Below are 26,206 nucleotides of genomic sequence, written 5' to 3' on the forward strand. Positions count from 1 at the left end.
AAGGTCAGCATAGAAGAAGGGAAATAAAATGGTAATGGTTTTATTTCATTTGAACATCAGATTACAATTGAATGCATCACATAATCAGTTCACAGTTCCACATGTCCAAAAGGAGTAGGAAGAAGCAAAGCTTATTAAATCCTACCCCTCCATCTGGTACTTTTACAATCAGTAACTGTTACATTTGTTCACTTCCTGCTTTCCTAATATAGTTTAAGGTTTTTTTTTGTTTGTTTGTTTTTTAATTTGCTGATGTCGAGTGGTTAGCCGCAGCCCGCACAGCTAGGAGGACCAGGGTTTGACTCCACCCTCGGCCATTTCTATGTGGAGTTTGCATGTTCTCCCCGTGCATGCGTGGGTTTTCTCCGGGTACTCCGGTTTCCTCCCACATTCCAAAAACATGCTAGGTTAATTGGCGACTCCAAATTGTCCATAGATATGAATGTGAGTGTGAATGGTTGTTTGTCTATATGTGCCCTGTGATTGGCTGGCGACCAGTCCAGGGTGTACCCCGCCTCTAGCCTATCCCAGACAGCTGGGATAGGCTCCAGCACCCCCGCGACCTCCGTGAGGAAAAGCGGTAGAAAATGAATAAATGAATGAATGAATGCATCAGATTATTATTAGCTTATTAAATCCTACCCCTCCATCTGGTACTTTTACATTTGTTACATTTGTTCACTTCCTGCTTTCCTAATATAATTTAAGTTTTTTTTATTTTCATTTTTTTTGTGTCATGTACCGAAGTACGAGGTGATATGACCATCCAATGACATAATGGGTACCATAGTAAGTGTCAATATAGTGATATATATAGCACATCATGACTGGTTCAAGACAAGAAAAAGAAAAAAAAAAGACATTTCCGTTTCCCCAGTCTAAAATAAATAGGTGTCACCCAAAATGAACAGCCGTATGTTCAAATCCCCCCCTTGGAAAGGAAACAGGAAGAGACGCCGACTTCCCTCAGGCATCATGGGAAATGCAGATTAGACAAAACAAGAGGGAGGTTGTGCTCTCCAGCTGTGCCTGCCTCCCTGTAGACGCTGTCGTCTGCTGTGGGAGCTGGTCTTTAAAAAGCATCGTTTCAGACAGTGGAAAGTAAAAAAAATTAGTTTTTTTTACACTCAGGGCTCGGTGTGTGGGGTTGTCGGTCACAGGAACTGATGTGATCATGCATTTGTTTTTCCTAATAAGATTGTATGTGAGCCGGATGGCTACAATGTGTCATTGGTCCGAAGAAAGACCTGAAACTGTCCTGCAAGGTGCATGATCATAAATATAATGATGTTTTAGTGATAGATCAGTGATATATCGGGTAAGTCCCAAAGATTGAGTGGTCGATGGACGGGTTGGCAAAGTGGGACGCTTTGGGTTGGGACCTTTTAGGATGGAAATGCCCCCAAAATTGTTAGTCTTTTATTTTGTTTCCTGTCTTAATCCATTAGATATCTTCTGGATTGTCTTTCTCGGTCTACTTTTGTCTGTTTTGTCTCAGTTCATCTGTCTGTCCTGTCTTGTCTCATTTGGTCCGTGTGTATCAATCTGTGTGTGGGGGGGGGGTTAACGGGGTCAGTAATTAGATCATTGCTCTCAGAGTCAGATATTGCTCTGGTGTGTGATTTCATCCATGTCCCCGTGATGTGCTTTTCCAGATCGAAGACCTCCAATTGAAGCTCCAGCATGCCGAAGCCGACCGGGAGCAGCTCCGAGCCGATTTACTGCAGGAGCGGGAGGCCAGGGAGCACTTGGAGAGGGTGGTGAAGGAGCTACAGCAACAACTTTGGCCCAAATCCGCCAGCGACAAAGACTCGACAACCAAGGACAAGGACGTGCAGTCAAAAAAGTAACCCCCAGTAGCTAACTCCCCGACACCCCCCCCCCCCCCCATTTTCATCCTTACCCTCGATTATGACATTTAAAACTCTTAACCTGAGATGGAGGAAAGTGACAACAAGGACGAGGAAGCACGTCATCTTCGACTCGGACTCGCACCTGCACGCTTTGCAGAAGTGAAAAGCGGATGACAAGAGGGAAAGCTAATTGCACCCAATGTGGTTGTGCCTGTGTTCTGATCAGAAAAAGGATGCCGGACCTTTAGACAGTCTGAGATAATAAATGCTAAAAGACGATCATATTGTATTACAGTCAGTGAGGGAGGTGTTTCCTGCAAAATCCTCCGTCTTTGTCCCTCCATTTTTGAAGAACATCATAAGCTACACGGACTACATAGCGATATGTAACGAAACATACATGCAAATACATCTGAAGATGAACAATATAAACTATCCACATGTGCCGCCATGTTTTTTTTTTTTTTTGTTCTTGTTTTTGATTGTTTTCTTCAAACAACGCTCACAAACTCATCATGTAAACCTTTTTTTTTTTTTGACGGAGTTCTGGTTGTGGGGGCAAACGCTTCGGTGACAACACCTTCCGGGAGTGAGCACTTGATTTTGAATAATCCATCTGGTGTTGCTCACACTAAGTCCTATGAACACGGGGTGGGGTCACGGGGGCCGTATTTTGGGTCAAAACCCAAAGGTGTTTAATCTTGTAAAGATTTCATATTCCGCATATGAGCGTGGCCTTGTTTGATGAAAGCTGACATTTATTTTTCTCCGGTTAATCATCAAACTTTTCGACTGTTTGAGGCACCCTTGGCAAGTATCAAATGTTCATGTTAATTAAATTAAGGTATGTAAATATGATTTTGTTTTTTGGGATTTTTTTTTTTTTTTGGACTTAACAATAATGAATCGCACTTTGTCCTAACAAAATACTGTTTTTATGATATTGTACTCCCACTATCTTACTTTGAAAACATAATCTTATACATGAATGCTACCGTATAAATCCAGTTAACATTTTGTTGCTTTCTCTATGAAATATTGTTATGTTTACGTAAGGCAAAGTATTGTAAATAAACCGAAAGTAAAACAAGGCTCTACCTGTTCCTGGCTGATGTAGTGTGGGATTGTTGGAATGCAAAAAAAATTAACAAAAAAAAAAAAAAAAAAACAGATAGGAATCAAATGAGTTCACCAAAACATGCAAACAGATGACAAATCAAGAAGGAAAGTTGAATGAACGAGTCAAGGAATGTTTTGTGGCCTTCAGAGTCGAAGCCCACCTTTGTGGGTCGTGTTGGTGAAACAGCGCGTTTACCATCAATCATCTAAACCAGGACAGTGTTTTTGGTGTTGTTTTTTTTCCATTCATTTGTCACCGGTCTGTATGTCAGTGGGGTGATTTCTCAAACTTAAAAAAAAAGAAAAAAAGCAAAGAGCCTGCACAAACAATCAATTTTTATAAATTGGATTTTATTTAAAAACAAATGGCAGTGGGTACAATGCAATCAGAATGTACATGATGTTAATGCTATTTTTCCTTTTGATTGTTAATGTTTTAACCGTGGAGATATTTTATTGCTTGTCTGTTATGTTCACTCTTTTTTTTTTTTTTTTTTGGATAGAAAATTAATTTCATGCATGAAATTTGAGAAAAAGTTTGCCATTCATATTGTCAGTTTTTTTTATATACTGTACATATAAGGGGTTTATTGTGTTATGCAATTTGTCTTATCAAGGAGGAAAAGGTCATTAAAAGCAACAAACTGTATACACACAAAAAAATATTTACAGTACATTTATTCAATACAATGCTGGACAACCCCAAGTGCCTGACACGGGCAAAAAAAAAAAAAAAAAGGTTTCCAGAAAAAGAAGTTGAAGCAGTATGGGGCAGGGGTCAAATACTTTATTAAATAAATGCATCCATGAATAAAACCCCTCCATTTCTCACCAGTTCTTTTTTATAATCTGCAATCCCATTCCCAACCAGTTTCCTTTTTCAATGCAGAGAATAATTGCCTCCAATAATTGTGCTTTTTATTCATTTTAAATCAGCCTGCATGTACAAGATATTTTATAGAAGATCTTTAAAAAAAAAAAAAGCTACTTGCTTGGGTTTTTACATAAAGACTTTGTGGACTTTTGGTCGCAAGGCGTGCATGTGGAGGATAATAAAAAAAAATGATTATTACTGATAGGTTGCATCTAATACAACATGACTGACATCTGCCATTTTGGCAATCCTATAAATTGGTACATTTTTACACTTCTTTTTACACTCTAAAAAGTTGCTAGCCTGTGTGTAATTTTCTTTACGCATGGTTTTCTACAAATGAAGAGCGATGATAATGACATCGGCTCCTGGTTTTCCTGGTAAAAAAAAAAAAAAAAAAAGCAAATGTGTTGTTTTTCTAAAGGATTTTTTGCTACACCAGCAATAACAGTCCATAGTTAATAAACAAATACATGCCAAGTGTGACAATTTAAATAGAAATTTCAAAACTGTATATATTTTTTTCCATTGACAATATTGTATAATATATGTACATGGTGTTTCCTTTTTGCAAAATGAAACCTTTTCTTACAATAGCTGTATGGTTTCATTGTTTATTTTCTATTTGCATTTTGTTTGAAAAACAGTTCATGCAGTGTATAAGAGAGTATTTCCCACATAAAAAAGTTCATTATTCTTTTTTTTTTTACTGTAAAGTCTTTGTACTGCATTTTTTTCACCAGTTCATATACGTTTTTAATTGTATGTCCGGTATCAGCAAGCAGACATCATAAAGATCCCCCCCCGCCCCTATTCATCATCCACATGTACGTATCTATTTAGCCCTTTGCTGCTGCTAATACTTATAAAAAGGTAACATATTTTTTATGTAAGAGTTAAAAGTCAGCATTCCCATTTCTTAACGCCACATATGCAGTATGAAAAGCTCGGCCTACTCATGTTTCCCCTTCGTCTTTTTCAACCCTTCCATCCTCTCGCACGACACTGACTATATTGTAAAGTAAAGGACTTTATGAGATTATGTTTGAAGATAGCTATGCTTATATACTACAGTGACTGAATGTACAGTGTATAGATGCATTACCAGAAATAAAGTTGTTTGTCCAGATCGCATGACCCACTTTTCTTGGCTGCCTATTTAGATAACCCCTTAGATACTAATTAGCCCGCAAATACTGCACACCGAGGGGTTTCTGCTGCTAATTCGTCTTTGCTGATGAATGCAGTTTCGTTTACTAGCTACCGTTCTTGCCATCTAATGAGTTACGATCGTCAATTGTCTTTTACATCGGCGAGGAAGTCTGAGGTTTATCACAACTTTGAGATGATACAATGATCAACACATTGACTAACGACAGCAAGGAACATAATATGTTTGATTCAACAACTGGAGTTGACGGCAGCCGAGTGGTTAGCACGCAGGCCTCACAGCTAGGAAACCCGAGTTCAATTCCATGCTCGGCCATCTCTGTGTGGAATTTGCATGTTCTCCCCGTGTTTACTCCGGTTTCCATATAAGTATGTATGTAATGTAACGGGGGCAGCATGGCGGTCTAGTGGTTAGTGCACAGACCTCACAGCTAGGAGACCAGGGTTCAATTCCACCCTCGGCCTTCTCTGAGTTTGCATGTTCTTCCCGTGCATGCGCGGGTTTTCTCCGGGTACTCCGGTTTCCTCCCACATTCCAAAAACATGCTAGGTTAATTGGTGACTCCAAATTGTCCAACAAGACAGCTGGGATAGGCTCCAGCACCCCCCACAACCCTCGTGAGGAAAAAGTGGTAGAAAATGAATGAATGAATGAATGTTGTAATGGAGGACATCTAATAGTAGAATACGACATAATAATTCTTACACTAATGTCACCACACTACTGGAGACCAGCGAGTTCCACTGCCTTGTGGTTTACTATAGCATTGGCAGCACAGCGAGGAGACCAGAGTTCAATTCCACCCTCTGCCATCTCTCGAGGGCCGCGCCATCTTTCTCCAGGTACTCCGGTTTCCTCCCACATTCCAAAAACATGCTAGGTTAATTGGCGACTCCAAATTGTCCATAGGTATGAATGTGAGTGTGAATGGTTGTTTGTCTATATGTGCCCTGTGATTGGCTGGCGACCAGTCCAAGGTGTACCCCGCCTCTTTCTGTTGCTATGACAGCGACACTGGAGTGACCTCTCCAGGGGGCAAAGGTTATGGGGATCCTAGGGTTCCCGGGTGTAAGACCTTATTCGGATCTTTTCATTGGTTATGCTGCCAATGCTATAGTAAACCACAAAGCAGTGAAACTGTTAATGGTGGCCCTAACTGGGTACTGAAAAAGTAGCTCTAAGTAGAGCATCAAAATGAGGAAATGGAAGAGGAAATGGAAGTGAAACTAAAAAAAAAACAAATTCCCCCAAATTGTCAAAAAAGGACTCATTGATGTTAGTCACCTGTCAATCAATAACTAAATTCATCCTACAATAAATGAAAATGTGTGTCTGTTTTCCTCGTTTCTTGCATTCAAATGGGCAGGAAGTGGGTTCAGCATTTCCTCCGTAGAACAATGGCCTGAACGGAATGAACTCTGAGAGTCCTGAGGTTCAAATCCCCCATTTTTTTTCCTTTTTTTTTTCTACACATAATAACAGATGAGATAAGGCTTTAAAAATGCAGCACGGATTGGATGGATTCAAGGAAGTGTTCCTTTCATATATCATATTGGATGTCTGGGCTATGGCGTCCTGATATACGGTGAGGCATAGCTGCCCTTCCATCTTTCTCATATTCAAGTGTGACATTTAAGTTCTTAGAAGTCCACTTTATCTTTCCAAACGCATTCCTCGTTATGATGAATCATATTTCAAAGCTTGTTTAGCACTTGATAGTTGAGCTTCATAGACGACATGGAAACACGGATGCATTTTTCCATATGAAGGCATCGTACTAAAATGCCGCAGTGCGATGTCGGCCGTCATAATAAGCAAGACACGATTCAACTCCCGAGTTCTTTCAACAGATTTCATGCAAACATATGGTTTGAGGGCATGTGCCCGAGAAAAAAGCTCCATAATTACTGTACACTATCTAAAAAAAGAAGCTCTTTTGCGAAGGCTTAGACTAGGATGTACACGAGGTCTGGCGTTAACGCCCACTCAGCCTGACAGCATCTGATGTAAACGTTCATTAGTGTACACACGTAGAAGTGATGTTATGCCTTCGTAGCGGATGCGGATGACAAGAACCTCAGAAGTGGATGCCAAACAAGCTCGAGTTAGCATGATATTCCTGTGAAATTTATACTTGATGGAAAATGAATGATTATACTTTTGGGGGGGAAATTTGAAGCGAAAAAATGTACGACGCCCAAGTAGAAAAATGACATGGCTAATGTTAAAAATATCGAATTGTGTGTGTGTGTGTGGTTTCTTAGCAACCTAGCTACTATATATGAGAGCTGGTGCCTTGGGACTTTGAGCTGAACATTTTCAAGAGACTAAAAGTGACCCCCTTGGGTTGCTTGAGGCCTACCATATGTATGCATTAAAAAAAAGCAATATTGTGGAATCCAGAAGCAGGAGAAAATGTCCAAACCAAAAGGATCACTGTAGCCTTTCACCAAAGGGAGGAACATCAGGTACCCTAAAGCCATCTTGTCCATTTGAGCTCTTGCAGAGCACCATGACAACAACCATGTGGAATGTGTGCACAATGTGCAGCACAAGAAAAAGCCTTGATCAAGTTATTGATTGCGGCATGTGGAATATTGGTGTACCTGGTCTGGATGTTCTTTGGGAACCACTGCTGTATATGAGTGGTTAGCGCGTAGACCTCACAGCTAGGAGACCAGGGTTCAATTCCACCCTCGGCCATCTCTTTGTGGAGTTTGCATGTTCTCCCTGTGCATGCGTGGGTTTTCCCCAGGTACTCCGGTTTCCTCCCACATTCCAAAAACATGCTAGGTTAATTGGTGACTCCAAATTGTCCATAGGTATGAATGTGAGTGTGAATGGTTGTTTGTCTATATGTGCCCTGTGATTGGCTGGTGACCAGTCCAGGGTGTACCCCGCCTCTTGCCCCAAAGACAGCTGGGATAGGCTCCAGCATACCCGCGACCCTGGTGAGGAAAAAGCGGTAGAAAATGAATGAATGAATGAATGCTGTATAAGGAAGTGGTTAGCAAATATGGACGTTTACGTTTTGGTCAATGTGGACTATTCATTCATTTTCTATCGCTTATCCTCACGAGGGTGCTGGAGTCTATCCCAGCTGTCTTCGGGCCGAGAGGCGGGGTACCAGCCAATCACAGGGCACATATAGACAAACAACCATTCACACTCACATTCATACCTATGGACAATTTGGAGTCGCCAATTAACCTAGCATGTTTTTGGAATGTGGGAGGAAACCAGAGTACCCGGAAAAAACCCACGCATGCACGGGGAGAACATGCAAACGCCACACAGAGATGGCCGAGGTTGAGACTGACAATGTGGACTATATTTAACCTATTTTGGGGGGGAGTCAAGGATAACGCACGCTCACCTATGCAACCATCCAGCGAGCCAACAGAGTCGGCCAGACCACCAGACAGTAGAGAGGCCCCCCTCAATCATCATCATCATCATCAGCAGCAGCAGCACAGGTCTATTGACTGACCCAATTACAGCAGTCACATGAGGAAGAACACCCCGCAGTGAGCTCATTAGTCTCTCGAGTCTCTCTGCAGCTCTCAGTCTTCCTCGGTATCCACGTCTCCTGCTGGTTTGTAATGTACGGTCAATTAACAAGTCATGTTTATTTCATTATAAAACATTTGAAGGTTTTTTTTTTTATTATTTCAACACATTTTTGCTTGAACCGTTCGCTCGTATGGTAAGACTTGCTACAGAATGTTGGAGTGTCGAGTCTGGAAGAAAAACATTGGGAGAAGGCCTGCTGGCTTGCATCTGTTGTAGTTCAATTCCACCCTGTCCCTCGACATGTTGCATACATGAAATTGTATGACATCAGTTCTTTGAGCCCAGTTCTGGTCGGATTTGTGTGATGAGAACCATAGTTCTGGTTAGTTGCTGCTTAGTTACTTAAGATTGGCTTCTCAAAACAATATTGGTTCAAAAGAGTAATACAGTTCCATCACAAAAATACCTTGCAAGTGTCACTACCATCTTGTTTACATAGACATAAACATAGACTTTATTTATTGTCATTGCACAATAACACAGCAGTGAAATTGCCTATGAAATGTCGTTGCCTGGCTCCCATAATAATAAATAATAATGTGGAGAATAAATATTAACAATGTACAGCGTAGACAGTAAATTGTACAAATAATTTAAATAATTTTGAACTTCTACGGCTGTGTCGTTGATGCAGACGTGGAATGTGACTGGGCCTGGATCTCCTGAAGTCGACGATGATCTCTTTTGTTTTGTCAACGTTCAGGACCAGGTTGTTGGCCTTGCACCAATCCACGAGGTGTTTCACTTCCTCCCCTGTAAGCCAGTTCGTTGTTGTCCTGAATGAGGCCCACAACTGTTGTGTCGTCCGCGTACTTTAGGATGTGGTTGCTGCTGCGACAGTCATGGGTCATCAGAGTAAACAACAGGGGGCTGAGAACACATCCCTGGGGTGAGCCGGTGTTCAGGGAGATGGCACTGGATGTGTTGTTGCACACTATGCTAGCGTTGTCATCACATACACCTTATTTATGTCTTTATTTTATCTGATTATATTCACAAATTGTTAATAATGACTATAGGGATGCTATTTTATGTCTAGAGGGCTCTAAAAATGGTAAAAAAACGAGGGTAGATGACAAGTTTTCGATGAATTATGATTTTCTATGAATTATGAAAATATTCCATTAATAAATAAGAAATCCCACTTCAAAATTCATGTTCACGTTCGGGTCTGGAACCAATTAACCAATAACCAAAGAAGAAATAGACGACAAAAAAAGGAAAAGTATCTAATATAACAATAGCGCCAAAACCACAGATTCCATAATTGTCTCATGGAACGGAATCAGGAAGTGAGCTGACAGCAAACACACGAGTGTTTTGATATCAAGGCGTCTTCCAAGTGAAGCGATGACAAAACCAGGGAACACATCGCCAATCCAATAACGTTACCATAGAACAGGGATGTCCAACATGTCCAAAAATACAGACAGTATACAGTTTTAGTTGAGTATGTTGCGTAACAGACACATAGCATGAACCAATTGGAAGCTGCTGAAACTTTGGTGCGTTACATTCAAGATGGAGGATGGAAAAAGGCTGTTTAAACTCCTTCACCTATCCATGACCTCACATGACATTTTTCCAAGGCCTTGATTGTGAATCCCTTGGCAGGTTCTCCAAATGGATTTTATTTATAGACTTTGACCCAATAAATTAATATGATTGACAAAAATCACCAAAGTTCTGATGAAATGTTATTTTAGGGGGCACTGATCACACGAAAATCAAATAGAGTACTGTTATTTCTACTGCACCAGTAATTACCGCAATCGTATAATGAGATGAAAGTTATGAAAGTTATGAACTATGATGAAATGCTGTATGTACAGTACATTGATTTATCCAGGGTTGGCACGGCGGCCAAATGTGGCCCCCGCCTTGATATGCAAGTTTAATGTTAAAGTTTGATATGGATGCTGTATGGTATCATGTACCCAGAAAAAATTATTACGTTTGATTAATGTTCATGTTAAAGGTTAAATAACTGTTAATAGTTATCCTCCCTATCCGTGTGGAAGTGGTAAGTTTTTGGCTATTTAAGTTTAAAGGAAATAACTTGAAGGCTACCGTTTAGGTCGCTAGCTCTCTAGTTTGCGAGTTAGCATGTGTCTCAAGAACCTCACAGCTAGGAGACCAGGGTTCAATTCCACCCCATCTCTGTGTGGAGTTTGCATGTTCTCCCCGTGCATGCATGGGTTTTTTCCGCGTACTCTGGTTTCCTCCCACGTTCCAAAAAACATGCTAGGTTAATTGGCGACTCCAAATTGTGAGTATGAATGGTTGTTTGTCTATATGTGCCCTGTGATTGGCTGCCGACCAGTCCCGCTTCTCACCCAAAGACAGCTGGGATAGGCTCCAGCACCCCTGCGACCCTTGTGAGGAAAAAGCGGTAGAAAATGAATGAATGAATGATTTATCCAGGCTAACAGAAGATTATGAAACATTAGCGTTTTTGAGCTCCACCCTTCACTGCATCGCGACTCGGAAGCTGACTGGGCCATCTTTGGGCGGGGCGGACCTATCAAAATGAATGAAAATATGTGCTTTCATTTTTAAGTCTAAATTCCCAAACCAACCCAGAAAAAGGTCGCTAGATTTGTCGCTAGGAATGTCATCAGATTTACCGACAAAATTTGTCAACGCCGATGATTTCCAAATGTGTTCCTCATACTTTACAACAGACCCTGTGAATAGACACTAACCAATCATCCATTGCAGGTCATTTCCCTCCCACAAGGCAGGTTCAATATTTATGGGTCGCTGCGGTATTTTGCCATCTCAGCATGACAAAAATGATCAGCATCTCAGCGTGCTGCCTGTCAAACCGGCTGTCGCGTAAATCATGTCAGTGGCTGTCACTGTCGGCTCTGCAGGAAGTGTCTGCCTTTTGGCCATCAGCAGGTTTCTCCATCCTAAGCTATTAGCTGGATGTAATGACAAACTAGTTATGTGTTCTTTGGCCTTGTATTGGCAAATTAACAGGCAAAACGAGATGAGGGGAAGTGTCACTAAACTGGCTCATGGGTGGTAAGGAGAAACGCCAATCATGTACAATATGTACTGTATACACAGTATGTACATACAGTATGTATCCAGAGCCATCAAAATGTTTACCAAATATAACAAGAGCGCCAAAAGAAGATGTACACAAGCTAACCTCAGAAATCAACTGATTTGTGACACGGTTTCATTTCTTGGGAGAAGCAGGAGACAACGGAAGGCAAAAGGCCACACCCACTTTGCTGGGATTGGTCACACTCCCAAGCGCTCCTAAGTACCTTACTGTTGAACCCCACTTTCTAAATTTGTGGGTATAGGAGTTGATAATAAGTGAATAAAGCCTTTGAAGAGCTAATTGAAAAGTGGTTAGGAGCTACTGGTAGATCATGAGACCCTTGAACTCAAAGAGTGGTAATGTAGGTTCGTTTGGTAGATATTTCACATTCATGTTCACAAAAAAGAAAAACAGTCCTGTGTGAAATGCCCTTGACAGTTTTTCTCTTGCTGGGACTCACCGACTCCGACCACTGAGCGCTTTCATTCATTCATTCATTTTCTTCCGCTTATCCTCATTGGGGTCGCAGGGGGTGCTGGAGCCTATCCCATCTGTCTTTGGACTGGTCACCAGCCAATCACAGGGCACATATAGACAAACAACCATTCACACTCACATTCATACCTATGGACAATTTGGAGTCGCCAATTAACCTAGCATGTTTTTGGAATGTGGGAGGAAGCTGGAGGAAGTTCCCGGAGAGAACATGCAAACTCCACACAGAGATGACCGAGGATGGATTTGAACTCAGGTCTCCAAGCTGTGAGGTCTGCGCGCTAACCACTCGACCGCTGTGCACCTGAGCTTGCCTCGTGAAAAGATTTCCTGGTAGATTTCCTAGTTCACAACCGTGAACAGAACAAAGCAGAGCTGTGGGGAGGGAAATCCTACAGCGTATCTGGCCTACAGCACATGACCATATAAGGAAGCCTGCTCCTTTGTGACATCACAGGAGGCCAGTGTTAGAATAACTCCCTGAAACCGATCGTTCAGAACCATCCCAAACTTCTTTCATGGCTCACTTCCAATAGTGCAAACGTCATTATCTGAAACATCGGCATCGTTTAAAATGAGAATACAACATTTTAACAACATTTATAGGTCAGAAAAATGAAAAAAGCATAATAAATCTCCTTTAAATGAATGTATTTTTTTACAAAACATTTTTCAAACTATATCAAGCCACAGGCTGTGGCTTATTATTATTTATGATTCCACCTGGCAAGGCAGAACAAGGCTCTGTGAACTGCTGCGTTTCTGACTGCTAATGCTCCTGTGGATGTATGTGTAGGCAGAAGCCATGCACTGCTGGCTGCTGCTAGAAGTGAATCTGGATGTTGGCAGTGCTCCAGGTTTGAAGGAGGCTGAGCGACGCCTCGGCGCGCTGAAATATTGATTGAGAGAGTCGAAGCGCCCTCAGGCCCTTTGGACAATGCATCCACAAAAAAGTGAGGAAAAAAAGTGTGTACAGAAGTGTACCATTAGACAAGAGGAAGGTTTGACTACGTCCCGCCTTCAAATTTGATCATAGAGGCCACTTCCCTTTTGCGGTGCCCACTGTCAAGTTATATCAAGCTGTGATTTTTCAATAACGAGCTAGCTTTACGAGACAATTACACAACTGAGTGTCAGCTGTGATTTATACTGAGGTCGTTTATCAATGGGGGGGAGTCTATGTAAAAACATCAATAATGGTGGAAACGGAAACCTTCATGCTCGGTGTGCAATAATTAGTCAAGTCGTGGGTCATTCAGACTTGATTCAATGAAATTTGATCTTGGAAGTTGGTGAAAAGTGAAAGTGTAGGTCTTTTGTCTTTGTCTAAAATTGTGCCAGTGCAAAATGCAAAAGCAACATTCTTGTGTCATTCTTGTGGATGTTGAAATGTAGACTTTGAATGCAGAAGATGAAGTAGAAAAGGGCCAGGAACCAGATACTCTACAGCGATACTAATGATAATGTTCAATGACATGAAGGATCAGGGAGCTAAACAGCATGACCACATGCAATACGTAACGAAACACTTGAAGAATTATAAAGAAAATGTCCCCCGCCCCGCTTTTTCTCATGTTTTAACTGTGTATTAACGAATGAATGTTGTATTTTGGTGCGTCTTCTACTCTGTTTACTTGCTTTTATTCAACTCCATTCTTCTGTAAAGTGTCTTTGAGTATTTTGAAAAGCGTTATACAAATAAAATGTATTATTATTATTATTAAAATGTGGATGTGTTAAAGCAAGGGGTCTCAAACTCAATTTACCTGGGGGTCACTGGAGCTAGGGTCTGGGTGAGGCTGGGCCGCATCAGGTTTATTATCATTTATTAAAAACAGAAAAAGGGGGCTGCACGGCGGTCTAGTGGTTAGCGCGCAGACCTCACAGCTAGGAGACCAGGGTTCAATTCCACCCTCGGCCATCTCTGTGTGGAGTTTGCATGTTCTCCCCGTGCACGTGTTGGTTTTCTCCAGTTTCCTCCCACATTCCAAAAACACGCTAGGTTAATTGGCGACTCCAAATTGTCCATAGGTATGAATGTGAGTGTGAATGGTTGTTTGTCTATATGTGCCCTGTGATTGGCTGGCAACCAGTCCAGGGTGTACCCTGCCTCTCGCCTGAAGACAGCTGGGATAGGCTCCAGCACCCCCGCGACCCTTGTGAGGAAAAGTGGTAGAAAATGAATGAATGAATGAAAAACAGAAAAAAATGTAAATAAAAAACCTGTGTTCAATGCCTTTGCTTCTGCTATACCCTTCACTTTTTCAGTGGTTTGGTTCCGGTTTTACACAAGAAAAGCGCTGATAAAACATACCACTGTTCTTAATTGTATCTTAATATCTTAATTTTTATTTACTACACAAATTAAATAAAAAAATAAAAAAATAAAATAATTCAGTAATAAATAAATTAATAATCATAATAAAAATAGTGCTGTAATAAAAAATGATAATAATAATAAGAAAACAACAAAAAGGAAAAACTTAATAAACCACATATAGTTAGGTAGCTGGGTAGAGAAATTATTTTTTTTCACATTCAAATTAACAGTATTAACAGTTATTTAACCTCTAACATGAACATTAATGAAACATAACAATTTTACCTAATTAGCAAGTCAGCGTCATAACTTGCAAAATCAAGCTGTCAATTGTGTCCGGTGTGCATGCAGGTTTAAGGTTTTCTTATCAAACTCGCACGGACCGTACTAACATTAAACTTTCATATCAAGGTGGGGGTCTCAAACTCATGTAGTTCTGTGTTAAAGAAACTAAATGATAAAGGATCACATATACCACAGATGATGTGCAGAATAGATGAATTGGAGTAAAGCACTGCTATGAATGACGTGATTGTGACCGGGCTTCACATTACACTCAGGCCTTATGTCAGGGCAGCTGATGGCAGAGGAGGACAACTGTTATGTTCTGTGTGTTGGGTTTGTTTGGACTTTGCGTGGTTGCTGGTCTCTGTGCATTCATTGTGTGTACGCCCAGATCACCTGTGTGCTGAGTAGGGGGGCGTGGCAAAGGAGACACACTTGTGGCAAATTGGCAATTAGGTCTACTTTAACCAGACGTTACAGCAGGAAGATGCAGAGTTGTTTTCATGCTAGTGCATGTCGGTTGGTTGAAAGTGGTTGGAAAAGAAAACCTGTAGTGTCTCGGCCGTCCTTGGCATGAGTTTGACACCCCTGTGCTAGTGCCTCGACACCTCATCTCTGCTGTTTGGATTCAGTCATTCCACCCTGGAAACGGCACAAAATTGACATACCATTCATGTCAATGATGAGCATATGAACATTGAATTATTGTGAAAATCCAATTGTCTCTCTCGCCAACTACACACCCCTCAGAAACCCTTTGGTATCACCAAAAAAAAGTTTCAGAGACACTCCCTTGCAATGACCGACCCCTTGCCTTTGTACCTTTCACTAACACAAAACATCCAATTAAAGCCCCTGGATGTGAAGGACAGCTTACTGCAGAGTCATGCATTGTGGGTGATGTGAGCCGCTTCACTGACAATTTATTAAAAATAATTTTGTGATGAAAACTAGGTCACATATGAAGAAAAAAAACGGCAACAATCAGGGTGCACAATGCACTTTACTTAATATCACATGACTATTTCAAACAAGCTTGTGAATGACATTCTCATATGGAGTTGTAAGATAGTACGGTATCTTCAGTCATGGCTATAATGTTCGATTCCATCTGAGATGCATCCAACTAAGTTGCTGAGAGACAAAGCAGCATTAACCTGTATGTATCAAAAACTGTGCACCTGTACCCTGAAAATGGAAAGTTACATTGATTTCAGTGGAAAGCTTTATTATTGTATTATTTATATGCCCTTTCAATTCTTGAAATATATTGAACAATTCTGATTGTGATTCAGATCAGAGAGCGGAGCTCACAGGGAGTGAATGACAGGTTAATTAGCATGTGCGCTTCCATGTATAGTATAGAAATATATTTTCATTAAGTTAGATTGCATGGATAGTGTGTGTGTGTGTTTATGGGAGGTGTGTGGGACATCTGTGAGTCACCCGGTCACCATAACTACAATGGCTTCTTCTGTTTTTCCTTCTCAGTAGAAGAGCTGGCTGCAGAGTTCTGTTTTTTTTTTTTTTTTTTATACTGGGAATGCCAGTAGGCCTTTGATTCATTTTTTAATAGACCCCTGCAGCACAAGCACGGTGCTTTCTCCTCCTCTGCCTTTTTATGTGTCTCCCCCCCCTCCTCCTCTGCCTCCCCTCATTGAAAAAGTCAATAGATCTACCACACCTTTCCTCTCCCTTGTTTCTGCATGTAAACCAACATGCGCTACTCCAAGGGGTGTCAAACTCATGCCAAGGATGACTGAGACGCCTCAACATTATCAACATTATCAACACCTGACCTCATCAATGAAATCACCTGCTTGTGTCTCTGACCTCCATTTACCTGTCCATGACGTTTGTGTTATATTGTTTTTTGTCTTGCAGTGCATTGGTCTCTGTTGCCCCCCCCCCCCCCCCCACACACACACAAAAGTTGTATAAAAATGACAAGAGTGCAACAAAGTATTGGCGGGAGATGCTGAGATGCTTCTTTTTACGAAAAGGCTTGCCTGCGCTAGTGTTCCTCCATCTCCTCCGAGACAGTCAGAAAAGACGGTGGGAGGAGGAGGAGGAGGATGAGGATGAGAAGGAGGAACGCAGCCAGTTCATCACGTCCCCGCTCTCGTCCTACTTCTCTTTTTATCACCCCCCCCACCCCTCCTCTCATCCCTGTCTTTTTCATTTCAGCCTTACACCCACACCAGCAGTTTGTCGTCTAGTCCTGCAGAGCGTGGTTGCTGCATGCTGTAAAATACCCAAATACACACACACATCCGTGATGCGTTTTAGGACTCGTACTGTACGCATGTGATGGCGGCCCACTCGACCTTGTTGGCTCAAGCCTTGGAAGTCCCAACAGCCAACCGTTCTTCCACTCTACATATTTACACTCTCCAACACACTCACACAAACACAATGCAGTGGTATGGGTTTGAGATATTAAAAGAAATTAGTCGTATTACCATAATTTGCCGCCTGGGACCTTTTGCTAAATGTAGTTTTCTGCTGATGGTCTGCTGATACCAACCAAGTTCCAAGGATGTCTTTTTTTCACCAGTTCCTGTTCACTTTTTCATCCACGTTTAATGAATTTAATTACTAAATGTACAAGGTCAGGCAAATAGGTTAAATAAAAGGCAAATAAAGTAAAGTAAAATTTGTGAAAAGTACAAATAATGCCATTTTGCTTTGTTTCTTTATGATGCCATAGTTTTTTGTTTCTTTTTCTGTCGCTGCCATGAATTGTACTGGTGAGCATCGCGCTTTTATTGTGAAAACGTTTATCAAAACAAACAAATTTGTAACTGCAACATAACAAGCGTTCTGTTTACACTTCCATCTTGGTAGGCATGATTTCGTACCAGCTAAAAAAAAAAGCGATCTTGTTATGGGTTACTGACTTCAGAGCTACTGGATCTGCATTGAAACGAAAATCAACCTGCCGACCTTGCACCGCCGGAACTGATTTAATTTTTAAAACATAATAAAACAGAATGGCATTATATGTACTTTTCAAAAATAAAAACATTTTTTTGTTTCTTTACTTTATTTGCCTTTTATTGAACCTACAAATGGCGGCACGGTGGTCGAGTGGTTAGCGCGCAGACCTCACAGCTAGGAGACCAGGGTTCAATTCCACCCTCATGCCATCTCTATGTGGAGTTTGCATGTTCTCCCCGTGCATGTGTGGGTTTTCTCCAGGTACTCCGGTTTCCTCCCACATTCCAAAAACATGCTAGGTTAATTGGCGACTCCAAATTGTCCATAGGTATGAATGTGAGTGTGAATGGTTGTTTGTCTATATGTGCCCTGTGATTGGCTGGCGACCAGCTAGTCCAGGGTGTACCCCGCTTCTCGCCCAAAAGACAGCTGCGATAGGCTCCAGCACCCCCCGCGACCCTTGTGAGGAAAATGAATGAATGGTAGTTTGTTTGGTAGTTTACCCACTTCCTCTTGTGTTAGCTTTCTGGTATCATCTCTTAACGGGTCGGTTTTGACCCATGTATTAAATCAACTATAAAATACACTAAAAACAATAATTTACCATCAAAATTGCTTCTCTTGGTTACCTTCTTAGGCTTCCTCATCCATGAAAATATTGGTTTTAATACTTCTGGTGTGGGCATGTAGGCCTTTTTTTGTCACGATACACCTCGATTTCAATTTCCAAAAATGGTAAACTGAACCTCAAAAGAATCATATTAATAAATGAAAGATTATTTTGTTACCTGGCTATTACTGAGGGATATAGAACATGTCTCTTAACCCTCGCGACCCTCGTGAGGTAGAAAATGAATGAATGAATGAATGAACCTACAAATGTGTCATATCATTTAGCCTGCCAATACATACGTATTGTGTGGTTTCTGTCTTCCATTATTACTCCCAATTTAGTTGTTTTCCCCAAAAGCAAAGTCATTAAAAAAGTACTAAACAACCCAGGACTCAACTTTCATTGTAATGGAATTCTTGTTTTATTAGTTTATGTCAACTTTATCAGTTTTTAGCACATTTGATCCTTACTTAGGGGATCTATATCATCAATCTTGTAATCCATAATCTATGTAGTTTTAGTTTGAATAGAAACCGTATGGACAATGACCCCACCAAAATTCAAGAAGAGCAGTCTTCTAACAAGGTAATTCCAGACACTCCAGTTCCCATCTGCCAGTGCTGCCCTCTATCTGTCAATTGCGGACACGCAGACAAAAGGGAGTCAGTGAGTGAATGCTTGCATAATTAAAGTGACAGGAGAATTCGTCAGACGGTCTCTGAGCACTGGCTGTGACAGCGGACCTCTCCAGGCAGCACAGTGGCTCTGGACTATCATGCTACATTTGAAGGACAGGGACCAGCCGCCTCTGGGCCATTGGAGGGAGGAGGGAGGAAAAGGGGGGGGGGGATCAATGTGTCTCTGGCAGCTGCGATCATTAGCTGGAGCTGCTTGGATGGAGAAGTCAACTGCATACTGAAGCCTAAACCGGGAGTCCCCTACAGGAATATGGTGCAATATAATTGAACATACCCAAAAAAAGTCAGGCTAGCATGTCAAATTTGACTGTTAAGAGTTAACGTGTTGGGGGAAGCTGCTTTGAGAGAGGAATGCAGAGAGGTAATCTCTTCCCAAAACTAGGGATGCTGCATTCAGGTCACATGATTCAGCCGACTGCAAGCATCAGGAATGCTAAGGAAACACGGAACCAAGTGCATCACTGACTTCTCTATTGGTTTCGATGTTCACCAGAATCACTCAGACACAAATGAGGTGCCTTCTCAGAGTTCCCGATGGTCCCAACAACACCGCAGTCTGGCTCCGAGAGGCCCGCTCCCAATAGAGGAAGTGACACTTCAAGTGAGCCGCAGCAACTCATCAGCGTCCTGCATTATTCCATGCCTTACTGCTGAAGATGCTACTTCACAAGATGGTGAAGAGCCTTCCACACAAAAGGCATCAGAGCCACCATGAAGAGACATTTCTGAAAAGTAGAAGACACAAAAACTGTGGTGGGAACTTGATGAGCAAGGCCGAAGCGTGGTCAAAAGAGGAAGAGTACGCTTCCACACAACAGACCACTTGTGAAGAGGATGCTGCCACAGAAGGAGCAACTATGGAGGAGCAGGCTGCTGCAGAGGAGGCTGGTGTGGGGTAGCAGTCTGCTGCAGACAAGACACACAAAAATGACGAAAACGCCCACAAAAGGCAACTAATACAACATTTGTGGCTATATGTGTACTTCAATGAGTTGGGGACGGAATGAAGTTACAAGCAAACCAAGTTAGCACGTCTTCAGTCACGTTTCGGACATTTATGGGAGCAAGAGAAGCTGTCCTACTGGAGAACATGCTGAGACAAGGAAATACGACAAAGTACTGTAGCACTTGGAGTTACCGTGAATATAGTAGGAAACGAGGAAAGTCAAATGTTTGATTCATTTGGACTTTTTCTTCATTTTCAGCATCACACGTTATTCTCACCTCCTTTTTTTATTCTGTTTTGATCATTAGGTTATTGTATGCTGAATGCTGATGTCAGCAAGTCATACGGTGGTTTGTACAGATAAATAACATCAGGTTTAGTGGTGGGCAAAACCGTTCATTTCAGTGAAACGGATCATTCCGGTATATTCAGTAAAAAGATCCGTTCATTTCGGTGAATTAGTCGTTAGCCTGTGATCTCTCCCCTGTCGAGTCAGTCCGTTCACTCATGTTCACGTTCGTTCCGACTCAACAGCGCAACAACACGAGATGACTAGTGGTGTGTCGGCCATCAACAAATTTGTTATTTTTTGTGAACGGAATAAACGAGGTCACCGACAGTGTCGGTCAATCTCTCGGTCTCGGTCTTTCAGTCAGCTAACCCCACCCACCCAAAAAGCGAGGCGTGACGATAAGGATAAGACAGGCAAGCACACAGATAGTCCCGTTCTGCAAAAGGAACGGTGAACTGACTCTCCAGCCAATCCAAAAAAAGCATTTTTGCACGCAGACCTGACATCTAGGAGACCAGGGTTCAATTCCACCCTCGGCTTTGCATGTTCTCCCTGTGCATGCGTGGGTTTTCTCCGGGTATTCCGGTTTCCTCCCACATTCCAAAAACATGCTAGGTTAATTGGCGACTCCAAATTGTCCATAGGTATAAATGTGAGTGTGAATGGTTGTTTGTCTATATGTGCTCTGTGATTGGCTGGGATAGGCTCCAGCACCCCCACGACCCTCGTGAGGAAAAAGCAGTTGAAAATGAATGAATGAATGGACTGAACAGGTATTTTTCCGTAGTGTGAAAATGTTTGTCCCCTGGAGGGGGGGGGGCAAGACAGAAAATATGTGAGAAACGCTGACTTACGGATCTATCACAGAGTCCCAATCAATGCGGTGTTGTTTGGGCAAGCGGACTGGGTCAGTGTGTGTCATTCTTTGTGTGTCCGTGTGTAGGCGACCAAGTGTGGTATCAGTGTTTGACAGAGCGAGTCATTAAGTAGGCTTAGTGAGTGGTAAGTGGAGCAGCTCGAAAGAGTGTTGGACACGTGTTGGTTCACCCACTCGCTGCCCCTCTGGTGCCTTTTAACAGACTCTTGATGAGTGAGTGACTAAAAGTTATGGACAGGAGGACCATTCCACTCATCCACCCACACTGAGAGACTGAGGCTGAGTCAAAAGGCAAATGTTCTACACACTGTAAAAGAAGGGAAAAAAAAAGACAGAGTCACACCCACACTACTAGATCTACATTGTGATGTTAAGTTGTTTGAAAGTTCTTTTCATTCTTAGTTATTTTCATTTTAAAACATATCCATCCATCCATTTTTTATGTCGCTTATAATCAACAGGTTGGAGGTATGCTGGAGCCTATCCCAGCAGGGCACATATAGATCTCAAGGCACTTTGGTGAATGGGGAATTTTTACACGGTGTCAGTGAATTTTCCAGATTTAACTTCTGGGATTAGAAAATGAAAAATGAAGGAAAAAGTCGATAAAGTCGATAAAGGTTAGACATTCTTTTACTAAATCTAGTTTCTCAACTTTTGTGCCATTTCATTAACTTTGACCTTCAAAGTATTCTTGGAAGAATGTTACCATGAAATCATATTTACACCTAAAATCCTATTACAGTATTGCAATGACAGCCTACATTCATTTTCTACCGCTTATCTTCATGAGGGTCGTGAGGGGTGCTGGAGCCTATCCCAGCTGACTTCGGGAGAGAGCGGGGTACAACTTTTTTAATAGATGTGTCTGCACCTACTTCACCAAAACAAATTCCTAGTGTGTGTTTGATCATACCTGGCAATAAACCCTTTTCTGATTCTGATTCTGATTCTGATTCTGATTCCCGACTGGTCACCAGCCAATCACATCATTTATTATCAACTCCTATATCAACAAAATTGGAAAGTGGGGTTCAGCAGTAGTCCTAGGGTACGTTCGGGAGTGTGACTAATCACACTCTGGAATAGGTGCAGATTCCGGAAGATCTCGAAAGCTTTTTGTGTGGATTATTATGTGTAGACACAAAACAAAATGAAGGGGTCGAGGGTGAGACCATTAATTTCATTCATTCATTCATTTTCTACCGCTTTTTCCTCACGAGGGTCGCAGGGGGTGCTGGAGCCTATCCCAGCTGACTTCGTGCAAGAGGCGGGGTACACCCTGGACTGGTCGCCAGCCAATCACATCATTTATTATCAACTCCTATATCAACTAAATAGGAAAGTGGGGTTCAGCAGTAGTCCTAGGGTATGTTCGGGAGTGTGACTAATCACACTCTGGAATAGGTGCAGATTCCGGAAGATCTCGAAAGCTTTCTGTGTGGATTATCATGTGTAGACACAAAACAAAATGAAGGGGTTGAGGGTGAGACCATTAATTTCATTCATTCACCGCTTTTTCCTCATGAGGGACGCAGGGGGTGCCGGAGCTTATCCCAGCTGACTTCGGGCGAGAGAGGCGGAGTACACCCTGGACTGGTCGCCAGCCAATCACAGGGCACATATAGACAAACAACCATTCACACTCACATTCATACCTATGGACAATTTGGAGTCGTTAATTAACCTAGCATGTTTTTGGAATGCGGGAGGAAATTGAACTCGGGTTTCCTAGCTGCGAGGTCTGCGCACGAACCACTCGTCCACCGTGCAGCCAACCTACATGTTTTCATTTTGTTTTCATTACATCTGATGGATACGTAAACAGAGAAGCTACTAGCGATCCATTTTTAAACAATGTGATCACGTCTCTCATTCCTTTTCTGTAGTTCAGTACACGCAAAGACTACAGGTGTGCTGAGGCCCCGCTGTCAGTGTGTTTAGGGACCGACATCCCAGAGGAGGGCCGGGACGATCATGTTACACATGATTAATGCAGGGCCCTTGTCTAATGGAAGCGCAGAAGGACGCTGTACCTCAGGGCGTCAACAGACCCGCTTCCCGAAATGGGACGCGGCCTCATCTCTGCATGCTTGACCGAAGTACTTGAGGGTGTTTTAGGAACCTGTGCATCGATACGAAAGATGAAAGCAGTTGACCTTGTGAAGTTCAAAGTTCCCCCCCCCCTCCGTGTTACCCTCATCTTTTTCTGTCTCTTTTCTCCTTCGCCTGTCAAGCTTCTCTTTACCTTTTGGCTTAAGATTGTCCATCTTGTCTTTCTTTCCAGTCAGCTCACTGGTTATGTGAGGAACATATTCATTTATTCTGCTGTTCATTTATTCTTCCTCTGACAAAAAGGTCACCTCGAGTTCAAATGTCTCTTGGAGGCAAAAAGGGGTAAATAACCGCCGGGCCATGCAGTCAAATTGAGGTTGACAAATTGAGGAGTTACGTCAATACTTCCTGTATCTCAGTGTTCTTTTCCAATGGAAACGCATTTCTCATTAGTGTCAGGCTAACATGTAGTCTATAAAACTTGTGAGCTCAAAAATGTGCAGTTTTCTCGCTACATTTAGTCTGTGCTCATTTTGGACAGAATTTAAGTGCTCCTCTGTGCAGCAGTGTAATTAGGTGGAGCTGCGGAGTATATGAAATTGCTGTGTGTCTGATGATGTGTGCTCTCCCGTGGATGATATTCACTTTCATTTTCCTTAGAAAAAGATTAAGTCAAACATATGGGGGCAGCTAAAAGGAGGACTTTAATTTGATATTCCAAAATATGAATTACTCGAGGGTCTTTTATTTCCCGTGTCGGCGCTCCAAAAATCATATTTGAGTAAAAAAAAAAAAAAAAGTTAAATGTTTGCTGGCTGGAAATATCATTCTATTACTGTGTAAACTTTTGCAGAACCGACACTTAGTAGTCATAGTTCTCATTCCTGCAATTCAGTATTTTTCCAAATGTTAAGTATGCAAGGTGGAACAGTGATTGACACACTGACACAATTTCACTGTATTATTTTATAACTGAAAACACGATACACACGGTACTCATGAGCTTTGTACTACAACATCCACAGGTCACAATAGATTTTGGGAAACCACAGCTAATAACCTGCCTTTTTTTTTGGTTTGATTTGTAGGAGAAAGAAGTATATTGACCAGCAATGACCAGCAACTTGAAAGCTAAGCCAAAGAAGAAGTCTCATTCAGCGTTCATTTAACCAAGATAGAAAAATAATGAACTCTATTCATCAACTGTTCTTACAAATTGCAAAATTGCAAAGTCTAAAAGGACCTACACAGCAAAGGTCAAGCCGCTGTTTTTCGAGAAATACCATTTCAGGTCACCCAGAACACCGCTTTTGTTTGGATGAGAGGCTGCAACGATAAAATACTTTGCCGTTTTCAGTCCAGAGTACAAGTCCTGGGACCAGTCAAACTATGACAAAAAATACTTATAGTCTGGAAAATATAGTACTTGGGCTCAATTAATGTCGCTAATGCTAGAAGTCCACTGGGCATCACCAGTAAACGCTAAAAGTCTACTGGGCCGGCGCCAGTTGGTGCCATTTCGCGGCAATGCAATTTGCTGTGGCGCCTAGTGTCGCCAATAAGGTGCCTAGTTTGTGTGCAGTGGCTCAAACTGCCTCCTAACTGGCTCGTGGTGGCCCGTAAAAGCGGCAAAAATTGAGTGTGCCGGCAAGAAATTTTCAAATGTTTAAAATCTTCGTTAGGCCACTTGCATCAAGCAATCGGCGTAAGTGGAACCACCAAGTGGAATCAAATGTTACAAACAATCCTAATCGCCTATTGGAATCCACTGGAATGTAATGGCACGAGCCAAGTCGCGCCAATGATGCTATGAGTCCACTGGGCCGGCACCACTTAGTGTCAGTTCACACCAAAGATTATGTGATTGGCGTGTAGTGGCTCGTTGTGGTGCCGAATTAATGTTCGCTCAGCATGTTGCCGTTATTTAGCACCACAGCGAACCACTAAACGCCAATCACATAATCTTTAGTGCAAACTGGCACCAGCATCATTGGCGCGACTTGGCTCGCGCCATTACATTCCAGTCGATTCCAATAGGCGGATTGTTTGCGACATTTGGTTCCACTTGGCAGACAATTTACGCTGATTGCTTGATGCAAGTAGCGCAACAAAGATTTTAAACATTTTGAAATTTTATGGGCCACCACGAGCCAGTTAGGAGGCAGTCTGAGCCACTGTACGCCACTAGGCACCTTATTAGCGCCACAGCAAATTGCATTGCCGCGAACTGGCACCAACTGGCGCCGGCCCAGTAGACTTTTAGCGTTTACTGGTGATGTTTGCTGTCATTCGACTGGCTCTTTCCTTGACTCTCCTTGCAGAAAGAGGTACATTATTTATTTGAGTTTTTGCATATATGTATGTATCACATATATATATATGATATTTTTATGAACAATTATTTTCTTACACCAAATGGTTTACGTATGGTTTCAACGCTAGCAGCTGTACTTGAGTTGAGTTTGTATCCACTGAACCTTTTGTAGTCATTCCAAAATCGCTCTCCCATTTGTAGCCATTTGTGATAATGTATCAATTAATTGAAATAATAATAATAATAATAATGCAGTGGCTAAAGCTTTGAAAAATATTCTATTTTTAGGACTCTTCATTGGTCTACTGCCATGACCCTCTTCTTCCATGCACTAACCATCCTCCCAATCAGCCTGGAACCCAAGAGCCTGATAAATGCTGTCCAATATATCGTGGTCATAAATCTTGGCCACAAATTATATCTGCTGTGCTGATTTACAGGAGGTGGCCTCCACGTCTTCCTCACATACAGGCTTCAAGCACTTGCTTGCTGGCTGCGTGTACTCTATATGGGATTGATTTCTTCATAGAAATTCTTTTCGATATATAATAAGTGTGCCACCTTCACAGGGCAAAGGGAGATTCCCCGAGTCAAATTCTCAGTCGCTTTGCAGAGGAGCAAGAAGGACCTGGAGGGGTAACATAATTATCTGTTAGCCGACTGCTTAGGCAAACAGTTTGTTTAGTAAGATGTTTGCAAATATGGCAATTATTTATTTAAACT

At 42.0% G+C, this 26,206-nt stretch overlaps 1 protein-coding gene across 2 annotated transcripts in view; it reads left to right on the forward strand.

Annotated features, from left to right (window-relative positions):
• The window catches only part of skia (SKI proto-oncogene a), a 65,623-nt gene extending 60,647 nt beyond the window's left edge, over positions 1 to 4,976 (forward strand). For both annotated transcript variants that reach the window (XM_058052310.2, XM_058052311.2), the window contains exon 8: positions 1,656 to 4,976. In XM_058052310.2, coding sequence (XP_057908293.2) covers positions 1,656 to 1,850 — 195 coding nt within the window. In that variant the 3' untranslated portion in view covers positions 1,851 to 4,976. The remainder of the gene's footprint in view (positions 1 to 1,655) is intronic.
• Positions 4,977 to 26,206: the final 21,230 nt, after the last annotated feature.

Source organism: Doryrhamphus excisus, linkage group LG15 (genome assembly GCF_037039965.1).
Source record: "Doryrhamphus excisus strain RoL-2023G ecotype Guam linkage group LG15, RoL_Dexc_Guam_v1.1, whole genome shotgun sequence".
In the NCBI taxonomy this organism is placed as follows: Eukaryota; Metazoa; Chordata; class Actinopteri; order Syngnathiformes; family Syngnathidae; genus Doryrhamphus; species Doryrhamphus excisus.